This window comes from Equus przewalskii, chromosome 20 (assembly GCF_037783145.1).
Source record: "Equus przewalskii isolate Varuska chromosome 20, EquPr2, whole genome shotgun sequence".
Classification (NCBI taxonomy): Eukaryota; Metazoa; Chordata; class Mammalia; order Perissodactyla; family Equidae; genus Equus; species Equus przewalskii.
In genome coordinates this window covers 28,990,675-29,008,355 of record NC_091850.1, presented here as the reverse complement: position 1 = coordinate 29,008,355, position 17,681 = coordinate 28,990,675, and the positions used below count along the sequence as shown (strand labels likewise).

At 33.8% G+C, this 17,681-nt stretch overlaps 1 protein-coding gene across 2 annotated transcripts in view; it reads right to left on the bottom strand.

Moving 5' to 3' along the window:
- Positions 1 to 1,318: 1,318 nt before the first annotated feature.
- The window catches only part of LMBRD2 (LMBR1 domain containing 2), a 50,976-nt gene continuing 34,613 nt past the window's right edge, over positions 1,319 to 17,681 (bottom strand). Inside the window, exons 12-18 of one of the 2 annotated variants that reach the window (XM_008509217.2) lie at positions 17,504 to 17,609; positions 16,750 to 16,847; positions 12,727 to 12,830; positions 11,532 to 11,578; positions 10,103 to 10,208; positions 7,823 to 7,952; positions 1,319 to 7,125 (exon numbers count right to left, since the gene is read on the bottom strand). In XM_008509217.2, the coding sequence (XP_008507439.1) occupies positions 7,065 to 7,125; positions 7,823 to 7,952; positions 10,103 to 10,208; positions 11,532 to 11,578; positions 12,727 to 12,830; positions 16,750 to 16,847; positions 17,504 to 17,609 (652 nt within the window). In that variant the 3' untranslated portion in view covers positions 1,319 to 7,064. The remainder of the gene's footprint in view (positions 7,126 to 7,822; positions 7,953 to 10,102; positions 10,209 to 11,531; positions 11,579 to 12,726; positions 12,831 to 16,749; positions 16,848 to 17,503; positions 17,610 to 17,681) is intronic. The other variant, XM_008509219.2, reaches the window with a different exon arrangement.

Genomic DNA, 17,681 nt, shown 5'->3' with positions numbered 1-17,681 from the left:
TAAATGTACTCACTGCCAAGCCCAAGGTCACCTGTTTTATCCTATGTTATCTTCTAGAAGTTTTATAGTTTTGTGTTATAATGTTTGGTTTATGATCCATTTTGAGTTAATTTTTGTGAAAGGTGTAAAGTCAATGTCTAGACTCACCTTTTTCTATGTGGTTGTCCAGTTATTCCACTACCATTTTTCAAAAAGACTATCCTTTCTTCATTGAATTGACTTTGTTCCTTTGTCAAAGATCAATTGACTACATTTATGTGGGTCTATTTCTGGGCTCTCTATTCTGTTCCTTTGATCTATTTGTCTATTCTTTCACCTATTTCACCTATTTGTCTATTCAATTCTGCAATGTCTTTACTACTGTAGCTTTATAGTATGTCTTAAAGTTGGGTAGTGTCAGCCCTCCAACTTTTTTTCTTTTTCTCTTTCTATATTGTATTGACTCTTCTGGATCTTTTGCCTCTCCATATAAACTTTAGAATCAATTTGTTATATCCACAAAGTATCTTATTGGGGTTTTGATTGAGATTGCATTGAATGTATAGATCAAGTTGGGAAGAACTGACACCTTGACAATATTGAATCTTCCTATCCTTGAATGTGGAATCTCTCTCCATTTATTTCTTTGATTTCTTTCATCAGTTTTGTAGTTTTCCTCATGTAGATCTTATGCATATTTTCTTAGATTCATATGTAAGTATTTCATTTTTGGGGGTGCTAAGGTAAATGGTATTGTGTTTTTAACTTCAAATTCCACTTGTCTATTGCTGGTATATGGGAAAATGATTGACTTTTGTATATTAACCTTGTATCCTGCAACCTTGCCATAAACACTTATTAGTTCTAGGTTTTTTGGTCAACTCTTTTGGATTTTCTACAAGACAGTTTTATTTCTTCCTTCTAAATCTGTATTTATTTCCTTTTCTTGTCTTATTGCCTTAGGATTAATGGAAATGGTTTTTTAATTTCAAATTCCAATTGTTCTTTTTGGTATATAGAAAAGTAACTCTGTTTTCTTGGCTAGGCTGGCTAGGGTTTCATCAATTTTACTGATCTTTTCAAACACCTGGCTTTTGGTTTCATTGATTTTTTTTTTCCTGTTTTCAATTTTATTGATTTCTGCTCAATTTTTATAACAATTTCTTATTTTAATTATAAACACAGGATAAAGTAATGTGGAACCTAAAGTACATGTATGTAATTATCTTAAAACATTTCTTCTGTAGCATCTGTTAATAAATTTGTAAGGAACAAAGAATGTCTGTTTAATCTCAAAGATGGTATTATGAAATACATAAATGATCAGCAAAATTCTTAATAACTTATATAAATGTACTTTATTTCATGCAAAGCTACATAATTTCCTATATTTTAACAGCTAATCAAGTAAACATTCCAAAAATTCATTACATCACAATAAGTTAAAAATACTACAAAGCAATTGCAAATCCATGAGTTTGTCAAAACCAAACTGAGAGAACATTATGCATAGATAAGGCCAAAGATGCTAACTTACTTATAGGTAGCACTTTGCAGCTTTTTCCAAATATATATTTGAAAATGTAGTGAGAATCTGCAGAGAAAAATAGTAAATCTACAACCCATTGGTCAGATAGGAAAACATTTGTCATTACATATCAGGTCATAATGGACGATTAAAGATAAATTTGGCATCATGCACCAAAAATGAACATTTTGAAAAATTATGATCAGATGTACATTTGAAAAGACTGATCTTCTATTTCACGTAATCCACTGAATTAGATAAATAACAAGTACTTTATTAATGCAACACAGAAATTAGGCTTTTGGTATACTTTGCTTGGGTACTGGTATATATAAAAAGATACTGAAGAGATGTAGGAGTATTTCAAATTCACACTGGACTACTGAACTTTAGAATATTGCCCTAAGGAAATATGTTCTGGGCAGAACTTATTTGAGAAAGATTTTTAAATCACCTAAAAGCAATACTACAATTAGTTACTTACAAAAACATTTTATAAAAATTAAATACCAGAAGTAACATCATCATTAGAGCTCTTTTTTCAATGCTATAATTTATAAATATATATTAGATTACAGGAATTTAAAAGACAGGTCCACAAGTTCTCTACCTTCTAAAATGAGAAAAATCCTTCACGTTGTTTTCAAAATATAGACAAAAACAAATCCATTGGATTACTTAAAAAAAAAATAAATACACAGTCTCTCCCCTACAACTAGATGTACTAAGTAGGGAAGATGTCAGCCAGCATTCTTTCGAGATGTACATCTCTAAGTGCCTAGGTTGACAAGATTTAGGTCAATAATATCAACTCAAAACAGTGTTGTACAGTCAGATTAATAAATTATGACTTTACCCTACATATGTCTGCCATAGTAAGCTACTCCTTTGCACTAAGTACAGTAAAAATCTCCTTTTACAAAATGACTTGAAATCAAGATAACCACAAAAGAAAAGAATTTCAGAGGGAAAAAGTTATTCTCCCCAGGGAGAGTGTTAAAAACAAATGTCTTTTAGGATATCAATAAGAAGAGGAACATGCCAATATTCTTGCTTTATTAATAAATTAAAAATTATAGCAAGGCTTCAACCAACTTCAATGGACATATCTTTTGAAAATGGAAATAAAATTTTAGGAAAACCAGGGTCAACATGAAAGGAATTAGAAGTGAGGGCATGTTCCCACTGCAGTGGGGTTGGGAATGGGGCAGGGCTAATGCCTGCTTTGCTGGGGGAGATGGTGCACAGGGCCTAGTCTCTAGGAGTTGGGACAGGGGATGATACTATCTGGTCTTCCAGGTCACTGAGCAGGAAAAAGTCACTGCGTTAGAAAGAAGTACCTTACACAGAGGGAATTCATATTTTAGAAGGCCTCCTGTAACCCTCTTATATTGTTCCCACCTCTCCTAATGAAAACTTTGACAATGATGCATATTATTTATGAATTCCTTTTCATAAAAAGAGGTCTCAAGGTTCTTAATGTTTTGTTTGCTTTTTTTTAGCAATCACTGTTTTGGGAAATTTTTATGCCAAAACACTATACTGACAAAAACTTATTTTACTGAAGTGCCCTCCAATACATTGAGCCAGCATACATCACATTTACATTTAGATGTTGCTTAGCTGTCTAGCAAAATCTCTTTTACTACTTTAGGTGCAATGCTGCTATTCAAGTAGTGGGATTTGTAGGCAGAACTAGATCCTGTTGAGTGTACTGATCATCAAAAACAACTGTGTACACAAAACAAGGAAAATCTGTCAGCTCATTAAAAGTCATATTATAAAGAGACATCTCAGAAAGGAAGGAAGGTTAAAACGAATGAGAAAAGGAGGAAGAAAGGAAAGATAAAACTCTAAATCCATTTGCATCTTAACATTTAGAATTTAATACAATACAATCCATTACACTTTGGAGGTTCAAGTATGTTAAGATTTTTCAGGGACATTTTTTGCCTCCTAGTGCAAATACAGTCGTCCCTTGGTATCCGCAGGGGACTGGTTCCAGGACATCCCGTGGATACCAAAATCTGTGGATGCTCAAGTACCTACAGTCAGCCCTCTGCTCCACGGGGTTTTACCCCGCGGTTGGTTGAATCTGAGGATGTGGAGCCCGTAGGTACAGAAGGCCAATCGCATCCTTATCCTTGTGATTTTCAGGCACGGTCCACTCAAATCACAAGTACAAAACTCACATCACTGAACAGTGTGAATTATAATTATGGAGAGTTTATTTTTCCTTTAAAATGGTAATCAACACACCATAAAGAACATTTCCTAAATCTATTAAAGGTGTGAAAAATGAGGTTTGTCATTATACATAAATGAAATTCCTTCATTAATATGTTGAAATATACTTAAAACACATTGACTTTCCTATCCATATTTAATTTCATTTGGGTACATAATCAGCGTAAATTTAAGAACTGATCATCAAATCAAATAGTAGAGTCCAAAAACAAATCAATTGGCAGCACTTCTTTTTGAAGGTTTGGATTGTCATTCTCTGATCTATTCTTTATAGATGGAAAACTCTTGAATGTTTTGATTTAGCTCTTACCACTCTTGTGAAATGAGGGCCACTTGTGTAATGAAATTATTCCAAAGCCCTTGTATTCACTTGGTAAGAGAGCAAATTCTAATAAGGCTTATACTTTATTTCTTATTTTAATAATTATTTTTATAGAAATGCTCTATTGATAGTAACAAATTATTGATGTAATAACAAAGGTTAATTAGCAACTTATAGGTGATTCATGAAATTAATAGATTATTATTACTTCTTGTAATGGTTATTGTGAATTACTGGCTTACTGAATATCTTAATTATTTTAAAAACTAATTTAGAAAATTTAATCATATATTTATTATTATGTAAGAAAGACATCAAAAGGTAACTGCTAGAACTAATTCTTCAAGAAATGTACTTTGCACGTGAAGTGTATGAATTCAGTAGTACTGTTTTGCAGTAGGTGTCATTACATTTTAACAAACTTCTCAAAACAGAAACCTTTTGTTCTTACTACAGTTTTCTACACAAAGTGGCTTAACAAATATTAACTTAGTTCCCAGTAATAACCTTAGTCTTCAGGGATTAAATTATTACCTTCTGAACTCAAATTTACCTAGCCAGGTGACCTTCCTATATGATCGTGTATAAAATCCTGTAAGATAAATTCTGCTTAAAAAGCTGAATACTCCAGATCACTTAAACAACCAAAAATTATTTTGGAAATAACTCAAAAGTCATAAAGGGATCTATATTGTTTGTGAACTATTAGATATACTTCAATTATAATCATAAAAATTTTAATAATAAAGGAAAGTAGTATATTCCTTACACATTCCTATCAATTTATCTTAGGATATTACAAGCCATAAAAGTAATTAGATAATTTCTTCTCTTTTTCTGCTTCTACTTCTACAAGAGAATCTGAGTTTCATGACAAAACTGATGAGAAACAACATTATACTTTAGGAAAATATTCCAAAGTAAACCCAAAGACTAAACAATAAAACAATACTATTTGTACAGGACTTTTGATAAATTACTGCAAAAAGAGTTTTTGCACTGGGGACTTGTAAGCTTCTCTGTAATAATAAGAAACCTGACCCCTTTCTGGGGTGATCGTTTCCCCATCCAACACCTTCAGCTATCGCTAGGCAAACAGCGTAGCTAACAACTTCTTTTGTCTTTTTAAAGTCCAGTATATAAACATCAACTCAAAATCCTCACAACAGCTTTGTGAGGTAGATCAGTAGGTAAATAGCAAGTATCATCTTCATTTCACAAACAAAGAAACTGAGGCACTGAAAGGTTACATGATTTGCTCAAGGTATTTGATGGTCAATCATGAAATTACAAACTGTATTAAATTACCTCTACTCCTGGCCTTTTGCTCTCTAACCACACTTCACAATAAAAGGCTATAAAAGGCTGTGGCTGTGTGTGTGTATGTGTACATGTCTGTGTGTGTGTGTGTGTGTGTCCTCAAATGGCCAGTCTACATGACCTTCAATTGAAAGTAAAATTTATCCTTTGATAATTATTTTAAAGGAGATCTAATCTCAAAGATCATAAAAAGTGAAGAAAATTAGATAATTAGGATGATACACTATTCCTTTTAGTATCTGCAGAGAACTGTGTCTTTAAAAATTTTACATGACAACACTAAGTAAAGAGAAAAATGAAAAATTTAAAATTATGATTCAGGGAAACATTACCTTCAAGAAACATATAATTATATTATTAGGGTGATGATATAATTCATCTTCAACTGGGATATTTAAGAATGAAAGTGAGCATTATTAAAAATTACACAGGATAACAGATGTTAAAGTGAGACTGTCATGGGCAAGCTTAAGTATAGTCACTATTGGGTGAACCCATAGCATAGATTCTCTAAGAGTTGCAAACATTTCAGGGACACAAAAAACTCTCTGCAAGCATGCTGTGCTCAAATATATTCACTGTGCAATAAAATACTGATGACTTAAAATATAATACCTAACTTTGGCTTAAACACAAAGGTTAAAAAAATCAATTTAAAGTAATTAGCATGTCTAACCAACAAGTTATTATACATTTCCATTCTAATATAGTGTTCTGTTTTCTATAAACCACAATTTAAGTGTTAGTAATACAGTAAATGGATTTACTTTTTACCTTTGAATAACCAGATGTTCTTTTTCAAAAGGCATAAATAGGCACCTTTAAAAATTAGAGAATTTTGTGGGACTCTGACTACTAAAAAAAAACCCCACTGTTTACCACTAATGCTTAGGATTCTCCTTGAATAGAATGATCAACACTTAAATCAATATGACAAATAATAAAGGTGAACATTTCTCTCTGAAATGAAAATCTTTTACAAAGCAATACCGAAAGCATAAAACAACTTCCAGTTACTACCCAAGACTGAAAGAATAACACATCACCCAATTTTAATACACATGCTAAAGACACTAACAGTCAGTTGAAGTAGAATCTTAATTATACATGCAAAAACCTCACTAATTTGCATACAGAGTTGAAAAAGAGCTTTCTTACATTCAGTTACATCTGGTAAGTAAGCCTCGTTTTAAGACATAGGTTTTGTAAATAGGGTTATTATTTGAGGTCTCCATTTCTTTGGGAAATACAGGATTAACATATTCTTTAGAAACAACAAAAATGTGAATCACAATAACAAAACTGTATAATATTATTTAGGTATGACTTATGGCTTCCTTGGACCTTTAAAACAACTTTCCTGAAAAAAATTAATCTGAAACAAACTGAATTATATGTTCTCAACATATAATTCGGATCTTTATCATGAATTAAATCCTTCCACTCTAAGGCAGACACTTCAGGAATGGTATGTAATAAATCCTATTAGAAAAGGTGATACCTTATTTAACGAACAATAAACTATTACTAAGACGTGATTAATTTTCAGTGCCTTTTTCATCCTGACACTTTTCACTGAGAGCAAAGTGTAAACACTAGGACATAGAGATGTTCATAAAGACTGAACTGATGTGTTGATCTCGGTTATTCTATAAATTCTTTCAGACATTAAACATCATCAAATATTCTGCAGTGAGACATCGAGAGGTATCGTCCACCAGGCTGGTACCTGAAAAGTAGATAAAGAAATGATACACAGGATGGAACTTAAGAGATCCACTCTTGGTTGTTGAATATAAATAAAATATTCTAGCTTTTTTTCTATTCACAGGCAATAGTACAGCAAATATCTTCATGCATATGATACTTTTCTTTTGTTTAATCATTTCCACATAGAACAGTGGCTAAAAGCACAGATTCTGCAGCCAGAGTCCTAGGGTTTGAATGCCTGACTTCTTGTTTACAAGTTGTGTGATTCTAGATAAGTTACTGAGCTTCTGTGGACTCAAATCCCATTGGATTTACAACCATAAAATACAATATCATTGTTAAAGTGCTTAGAATAGTGTCTGACACCCAGTCATAGCCATGTAGCTGTTGCCAAATATGATAAATGTCATATATGGGATTGTCAGGAATAGGCATATAAAGATTATTAAGATTCTTATTACTGATTTCAATTCTTCTTTCTTATTTATAATATCACTAATCGTTTATAAAGATATCAATTTCAATTACCACCACTGGCTGCTACAATTTGTAAAATATAAAAGCATTAGAAGATACAAAAAGGTATCAAAGGTTGATTAATATGTTTTTTACTAGCAAAGACAACATTTTCCTTATGTTTACTTATGTAGTCATGTCAGTATGTTATTAAAATTTCAGAGGAATGCTAGAGCCACAATGACACAGCTGGCATTTACCTTCCTGATTCAGATTCAAGAGGATCATCGGTGAATGTTGCTGCATTAAAATCCAAAGGTTCTGCATCTTGGAGGAGTTCTATTCGGTCCCTTTCAGTCCTATTATTAGCCCTGGTATATTTGGTTGCTGCTGCAAAAGAAGAAAAAGAATTATGGCTACTTTTCTATTGTCTTTATGGGTCACAGTCTATGGACTCACAGAAAGAAAAATCGAGATTATTCAGGATTTGAATTTTGATTGTGAAGAAAATATTAAGATAACTACCCGGTTGCTTAAAAATTAGATTAAAATGATAAATGGTATGATTGAAAATAACAAGTGAAAGTTCTCCCTTGTTGCTAGTCTAAGCTGAGAAGCAGCTATAGAGCAAAGATTTAAATAATATGAATCAGAATTAATATTTAACTATGGTATCATAACAGTGAAACTGTTCATTATCAAATCAAGTTTCAGATGGTTCCACAGTGAATCTAGGGGCTGCTACATCTCATTTCTTGGCTAAGATTTTCTTTAAGGTGTAATCAACTCAAGCTCCTCAAGAAAAATGTGAATCTTTTTCCCATAAGGCAAGAGTTTAAGGCAGCAATGTCTAACAGAAATAAAATATAAGCCTCATTAAAAAAAAAAAGCTACATTAAAAAGTAAAAAGAAATAGGTGAAATTAATTTTAACATATTTAATATAACCCAATATATCCAAAATATTATCATTTCAACACGAGGCACCAGCCACACTGCAAATGCTCAACAGCCACAAGCAGCTAATGGCTACCATCCTGGTCAGTACAGATCTAGAGGACTAACTCGCCCTTTTCTACATGGACAGGGTTTTCTTCATCAACAACATAAATTTTCATAATGTTGTTCTGAGCAGTCCAATAGTTTCAAAAGAACTATATGATATAGCTCTTCTTGAAAACTTAACATCTCACATTTTTGCCTTCTTGGACTCTGCCGTTCATCTTTTCTCTCATTCATTCAGCAAATATTGGTTGCCTACCATACGCTAGGTTCTCTCTAACTCATCTTCCTAAGGTTTTGTGTTTCCTCTTCTCTTAACCATTCTTCCATTCTCCAAATCTTTCCACTCTGTTAACTCTTATTCCACGGTAAGCAAGCTTCCAAATCTCTCTGTAGAATACTTCCTCTATTTCACAGCTTTAACTAAAACTTTAGCTCTCTGCTATTTCTTCTACCCTAAATTTCTTTCAAACACATGCTTTCCTCTTCCTTTCCAGGATCATTGCTTATTTGAGGCGTCATCATTCTTGACTGCATTACCAATATAGACATTAAAGTGGTTTCTGAGTCTCATTTCCCTAGAAATCATACTTTATGTTGTCATCAAATTTATCTTTCTAAACAAAAAGCTGAGCATGCTGCTTTCCAGATTGGAATCTTCGGGATAAAATCTAAACTTCTGAGCACAATAATATCTGTTTCCCAACTACCTCTGTAGTCTCCCCTCTTATTAGCCTCCTTATACAGAGAAAAACTCGCATTTCCCTAAAGGTTCTCTCACATCACTCATTCTTCCTTCTGCCGAAAACACCTGCACTTGGCTAAGTACTATTCATTCCTAAATACTCAAGTATTTCTTTATCACAGAAATCCTTTGGCAATAAAGAACTCTTTTTTCCATCTGCTGAGCTGAGTTCCCTCAGGTCACGTGTGCACCCTTCTACTCTCTTAGCATTCCTACAAAGACAAACAACCTCTACATTCTACTCAGTGCAGGGTCCTGGGAAAAAATAGGTTTCTTGCCACCTCCTCAGGGACATATGGCAGGGCCAAGGATGTGGGGAGGTTTCCTAACCCAACACACTGGCAAATGTCTTCTGCCTGGTATCAGGCCCTCACTAAATTATGAGCATCCCAAGGACAGAAAATTTATCTTCTCTGTATCCCTGGGATATACTTGATAGATATGGGACAGATAGCCTACATCTACTTCTAGAAAAGTGAAAAAAAAAACCCAAAAACCCCTAGGTAAATAGAAAGAGGCACCTGCCTAGAACATGCCTGGGATAAGGACTGATATTGTTTAGGGTAGTAGAATTCATCTATTCATTTGTTGTCCCAGTTTCTCCTTCTCCTACCAGAATGCATATTTGAGTTTCCTCTTCCTTCTATACACTGGGAGATGAGATAGGAAAGTCACTGCAGAGCCACGTTTATAGTCTATAAAGGCATTTCTGGATGGGTAGCCTAATTCCCAGTCTCTATTTAAGCAAGCCCAAGAAGAAAATTTCTAAGAGAACTAGTAGATAAACTACTTACAGCGGTTGGCACTAATATCTGAGAAGTTTGACTCTTTTGGATCAATATGAACATTTCTGTTTCTAGTAGAATCTTCTCTATTGTGTCCATAGCGTTCTTTCCATTCCTAGGAAAGAAATATAAAAGAATATATAACAAAAGAACTCACAGACAGAAATTCATCATTGTCAATAGATTATAATTTAATTCTTTTTCATCATAAATTGATCAGATAGCATAATTAGCATAGTGCCTTCAAAAATCGTCAGTAATTTTTCTTATCTCTACATGATTTTAATACAGTCTCTAAACTTAACTTGTACAAATGAACACATTTATAGACATTTTTGCTAGCCATGATTATTTTAAGTTATCCAGTTCTTCTATTTAAAATGTCAAAACAATATTACAACTACAATAAGCTTAACTTGACCACATAAAAGTTACAAGAACTCATACTAATTAATGAAATTTTAACAAAATTTTCTTCCACCCAAATAAACTACAGATATCATAGACCTGAAAAGTCATTTTCAATAGCAAAATTAAAGCTGTATACCAACCTAATTAGATAATGTCTCAGATGAAATTGTGTATAGTCTTAAGTGCAGTAAAACCACATTAACTGGGACTCTACTCATTAAATACTTAGAATTGAAAGGAACATTAGAAGTCACCTAATTCAACCTCCCATGCAGTACAGGGTTTCATTCTAAAATAGTCAGAGGCCTTTTGGTTCTCTTACTAGATGAAATGGAAATTTCTAGATGTGAGCAGCCCACTGCAGTTTTGCTAAGCTGTGGAAGTTAGAAATTTTCATAGAGAAGTGAAATCTATCTGCAGTAACCTCCACTCTTTGGTCCTAGTCATGCCTTCTGAAATAAAGAACAAGTCTCCCTTTACAAGACACACACTAAAATATATGAAGACAGCTATCATGTCTCTTCTAAGTCTTCATGGTTCCAGTACAGACACACCCAGGTATTGAAAACCTGTGATAATTTTGACTAGATTTTTCTAACTTTTTGCCTTATTACTCTCTAGGAGGAGGTTAGTTTGCCTCAGCAAATAGAAGACTGAAGAAAAATTGAAGAACAATACAATTAATGTCATGTTACAAAAAAAGCAAAACAATTTTAAAGCAATCAAAACTATTTTAAAAGCAAGATTGCATGAATTTATTCACTCAACAAATATTTACTGAGCACCTACCTTAGGCAAGAAACTGCTAGATTTTGGATACAAAGTAATTTATCACTAATGGCTTTTTAGAACAGGACACCTAGCACGTACGTCTAAAAGCAGTAAAACTATCCTCCTTTAAAAATATGTCCTATGTCATTTTCCCAATGTTCTTTGATCTTTAGCCAATTATTCTAAATCAGTAAGATTCTTATGATATTTCACATTAAGGTTTAGGTTACAGCAATTTAACAAATACTATACTTACTCTTCTTCGATTTTCACCTTCTTCTTGCCTTTGCCTTTTTCTCTTCTCTAGAGACAGAAAAGTGGTGTCAAATTTGGTATAACATGGTTTAATTAGATGCAGAGTAACTGAAGTAAAGGTATCAGGCTATGTGACCAATTTCCTTTAAATTACTACAAAGTCAAAGGTAATAGGTTATTGTTGGAAAGGACCTTAGAGGTCTCCTAACTCCACAAAGAACACCTTCTTTACTTTTCTTGGAGACGGCCTTCAGGCTCTGTCTAATAGTTTTAGTGAGGAAAAAGTTCCTCATGATAACTTGAAATTTGTTTCTTTGTAACTTCTCTATTCCTTATGTCTAATTTTCTAAATTAAGTCCATACTTCTCTTCCTTCTGCATAAAAGTCTTCTCCCTTATTTTCTTCAGGCTATATGCTCAGTGGTTTTTCCCATAAGATATGCTCTACAGACTCATAATTCTGACTGTCCTTCTCTAAATGCCTCCTGTCAGTCTTACTCTGGCCAATCCTGCCCAGCACTGGATATGGCGGTCTAGAGAAGGTCTGATGCGAAAAGGGGCAGACCTGTCCCACCAGCTAGACACCCCCTCCCGCGAGCACGAGAAGGCCACACAGGACGTTCTGGCTTACATTTACGACCACACAAAAGGCCCAGAGCCAGGGAGGGAGACTAGCTAAGAACCAAGGTCCCAAAACTCAACTTTCGTTTTTCTTTTTCCCCTATCCTACCATCACTTGAACATCAGGAAATTAGATACATTCAGTTTTGAGATTAGATTCTAGCAGAGTGCCATGTATCCTAACAGGTTGTTAATGATTATCACATTCTAAAAACCAGCCTTGGCTTGAATGATTTCCTATGCAGTACTGAACTGACGGTTCTTTAAATGAAAGTGTTTTATAGTTGTACTGAACTTGGCAAATCTATTTCAAGGCAAACATGACTCCAACACACACAAGGGCATTAATTAGTTACAGACACACTAATAATTACTGCTGCAGAATTTCTTAAAGACAGATGAAACAATCGCTTGTTTCCAAATTATTTTTTCTATGAAGGGTGTATGTAGATTTTTAGCTAAAAAACATTAATTTATAATTTAAGATAAATTAAAAATTACAAACTATATAAACATTAATTTTGTATTTTGAGTCTTAGTACTTTTCTTTCATTTATTTTAAAAGACAAATCTTACCTCGTCTAATTAATTCCTTTCCTTCATCAACTAAGTCTGATGTCATATCATTATCTCCCATGAACTGCTGGAAGCCAAGTAGATTCAAACAACGAGTTCCCAAACTAATAAAGTAGATTTTCAAAAAGACAAGTGTTAACCATCAGGGAAATACAAATCAAAACTACACTAAGATACCATCTTATACCTGTTAAAATGGCTACAATCACTAAGACGAAAATAACAAATGATGGAGAGGGTGTGGAGAGAAGGGAACTCTCATACACTGCCGGTGGGAATGCAAACTGGTGCAGCCGCTATGCAAAACAGTGTAGAGATTCCTCAAAAAACTGAAAATAGAACTACCATATGACCCAGCTATCCCAGTACTGGGTATCTACCCAAACAACTTGAAATCAGCCATCCAAAGTAACATATGCACCCCTATGTTCATTGCAGCACTATTCACAATAGCCAAGACATGGAAACAATCCATGTGCCTCCTGACCAATGATTGGATAAAGAAGATGTGGTGTATATATATAATGGAATCCACTCAGCCATAAAAAGACGAAGTCATCCCATTTGCAACAACATGGATGGACCTGGAGGATACTATGCTAGGCAAAATAAGCCAGATGAGAAAGACAAACACCAGATGATTTCACTCATATGTGGAATATGAACAAATACATGGACAAAGAAAACCGTTCAGTGGTTACCAGGGGAAAGGGGTGGGGGATGGGCACAGGGGGTGAAGGGGAGCACTTATGTGGTGACAGACAAGACATAATGTACAACTGAAATTTCACAATGATGTAAATTATTATGAAAATTTAAAAAAAAAAAAAAGACCGGTGTTATTTTACATTGTAAATGTTTAGATAAATTGTTCTTCAGTATTGTCAACCCCTTCCCTGCCGCCCCGCAAAAGCCTATGTTTTATTATTAGTTATCATGGCAAGTTACATAGTTACATTTGCCTTTCTTTAAAAAGTACTTATTTCTCTTTCTAAGAAGTTTATACACCCAGTACTCCACAGGCTAGGGTATGCACCATACCCAGATTTCTTATGGAGACAAGTTAAGTCAGGCTATTAGCATAGCTTCAGAAAATTATTACACCAGGATGCTAAACAATGGCTGCAATACAAAAGCAATTTATCCTTTTCTTATTTTCAAACAGTAATTTTAATACTGAAAATGCGCATATACAACCAGTATTTCCAAGCATAGAATATTGATTTAGAAATTCTTAATTATGCAAATTGACTTTCATGTTCAATTTTTTTTATCCTGAGAGCTAGTCAATTCTATTTAAATATCTTTTATTATAAACTCAGAATTGATTATTATATCTTATCTGGGGGGCTATCATTTTATCTTGTTTGGTATGTACTCTAAACCTGATTGTTGTGCAGGACAAGAGTACTCTGAAAATATGGCCCACAAGGAAAGAAGAAATGGATGGACAGGCAGGATTAATATTTGTTAAGATCCTACTATGCATCAGACGATTTACAGACACCCTTTTAATTAATTCTTACTTTAACTCTAAGAGATAAATATTCTACAGACGCCCGAGGGGTTAAATACTTTGCTACAGATCATTTAATACATTTTAGAGCTGGGATTTAAATCCAAGACAAAACAAAGACCAACGTCTTTTTATTACCTTAGTTCTCAAACTTTTGCACTGATGTACTTCTGTTCTAATGGCAGAAGTCTGAACACACTGATGCGGTGAAGGGGAGAGAGGAAGAAGGAGAAAAGGGGAAGGAGTGTGTGTGTGTGGCGGAAGAAGGGCAAACAGCAGAGTGGTTAAATGATAGTGAGGATTTTCCATTTTACATTAGCAATGTGTAAAAATCTGGCTATTTCATAATATATCTGCCTGTTTTAATATATAAGGAATGTTTTATATGACTTACCATTGAGTAAAATTGGGGTGTCATGTAGATGGTTATGCTAATTCTGTGACTTTAAATATTCCCTTACCAACTTCATCCCCTTGTGGGAATACTATATGCCAGGATGAGAAGCCCCAAACTACATCACTGCCTCTGGGAAGGTCTGAGCTTTGTAAGTGTCAGGAACCAGCCATAGGCTCTCTAGGCAGTTAATTCTGAATATCACCTCTGGGTACGGCTGTGTTGCCAGTAATATGGGAATTAGTTAGACTAATTATGGCAGCATTTCAAAAGAAAACGGACCTATAAAGCAAGTTATCATTGAAATGTCAGTAAAGCATTGCCTCATATATTTTTATAATAATATATCTATTTTGAGAGAGAATTTGAAAATTCAAGAATACGACTTTTTTTCCTTAAATTGCTACTCAAAGTATACCCTAATTAACTCTAAAATACGTTTAATGAATTATTTTTAAGTTTAACAACTTTCCTTTTAGACATAATAATTTCTTATATTTGTTCAAGATTTTATAGTTGACAAAGCACTATGCCACCCATCTATTACTTGATCCATATAACAATCAAATAAGGTAAGAAGATATGCTAATCTTGCCTACATAACTACTAACATGAGAAGATATAATTCATACATCACAAGCTCTTAATGTTCCATTAATAGTTTTATAAACTTTTAAAATGAATAAGCATATAATCAAAACCTAGTTTTGGACATTCAAAGCATGATTGGACTCTTCCTTTAATACATCATTTTCACAGTATAAACCTACTGTCTTTTCTACTTTACATAAAAAACTTGAAATGTCAGGTTTACCCTCAGTTCATATTAACACTTTAAATTATAATCCTTTATTTTATTTATGAGAAGGTAAAATATAAATGTTTTAAAAAATTCAACAGAGAATTTATTTCAAAAACTACTTGTCTCTTTACTCAACATCCTAACATTTTCGTTGTTAGTGCCATCAAGTGAACTCCAACTCCTAATGACCCCATGTACAGCACAGAAGAACTGGGCCTGTGCATCATCCTTTCATCTTTCAGCGCTAGATCAAACAATGCTCTGCTGCTGTTCATAGGGTTTTCATGGCTAATTTTTCCAAAAGTGGGTGGCTAGGTCCTTATTCCCAGTCTGTCTTAGTCTAGAAGCTCTGCTGAAACCTGTCCACTATGGGTGACCCTGCTGGTATTTAAATACCAATGGCAAAGCTTTCAGCATCACACCAACATAAGGATAACACAGTATGACAACTGACAGACAGGTACTGTGGTTCCCTGACAGGGAAATGAACGTAGATTGTGGTGGTGAGAACACAGAATCTTAACCACTAGACCACCAGGGCTCGCTCTCCTAATATTAGCACAAACATATTATTTGTAATAACTATATAATGGTATTGAAAGATTTAAATGAAAAGTGGTTGGATGAAACATTTTCATCAGAAAAGCAAATTGATTAACATCAATAAAATATTTTTTAAAAAGCGGCAATTCTGGTGTGTCATGGACCATTTAAGCAGTAAAAGGGCAGAGAGAGTACAGGATCAGGGCATCTGACATGTGGAAGTAGGGAAGAAGGTGCTAGAAGCCAAGTGCATCTGCCCTTTAACTCCTTTTGAGTCTTACCGCTGCCAAGATTCTACCACTTTTTCTAATCCTATAAAAAGAGTAGGCTGTGTACTTTCCAGCCTTCCATCTACTGCCTGATTATAAATTGCTCCTCACCTGACACTCTGTGCTGGCTATGGTCTGAAGCATCTACAACCCCAGCAGTGGGGAAAGCCTTAAGACTAATTTATGTTACTGGACAGAGCTGGGCATGGGGGTGTCTTATAAACTACATCGGCTGTTAAGTGTCGAAGGCCAGGACTTAAGAGTTAACATTCTGTAATTAATCCTATCACTTTGTAGCCTGAATATTTGTAATAGAATAACTCTACCTCTCTTTTCTTAAAAATACCTTCAGAGGGAGAACCTGACCTGCTCACTTTATCCCCAGCTCCTCCAAAGCCACAAAACCCAACCAATGAATATTTAAAAGAGCTTCAAGGAGAAAGGATATCCAGATAGGGCTACAAATGTGAGGAAAAATAACTGACGTTACGTTTATTACCTAAAATAAGTAGCAATGCAGAGAATTACCACCAACATAGGATAATATATATAGAATCCATCTGCAATAAAGGACAAAACTTTCATGGAACCCATAATCTGAAAAGCAAGAAAAAAATAAGTTAAATCAGCACAGTTCCATATTTTTCATCACTAGAAAATTTGCCCATAACCAGTTATATCAATAAATTTGGACTTTTAAAAAACTAAAAACAAAGCACTAATTGTAGACTTATTTTTAAGTTCTCAAAAGAAGAAGAAAAACATTTGCAACTACATGAGGTGATAGGTGTTAATTAAACTTACTGTGTAATTTCACAACATATACATATATCAAATCAAATCACTATGTTGTACACCTTAAACTAATACAGTGTTTTATATCAATTATATCTTAATTTGCTTATTTTAGTTTTCACCTAAATAAAATTAATATTTTACAAATATTATTGACAATTATCATACACATTAAGACCATAAACATAAAAGCTAATATTATTATATATCAAGTCTACTGTTACTGCTCAGCTGGACAATCTATGTGAACCAAAAATTTTTTTTATAATAAAAGAGAGCAAAATCACTTTTATCCCGTCATTAGTAATTACACATACAACCCTTAAAAAACCTTTTTATTAAAAAAAGATCCTAATAAGGCTACAGAATTCTTCTGTCAGCATTAAAAGAAATTTCATAATAATAACATCTCATATAGATAACGAATCTAAAAAACTCCGTTTTCAGACCATACTTACAGATGTATAAGCAGTTGGCTGTGTATTCTGGTGAGAAATGGATGAATCCATATGGGTCAAACCCAAGAAATTAAGACATAAAGGAGGAGTCAAACGGCAAAATAACCTGCAATAAGCATTTATAAACAGAATATATAAAAAAGAAAGCAGTAAAATACACTGTATATTATATTGAAAT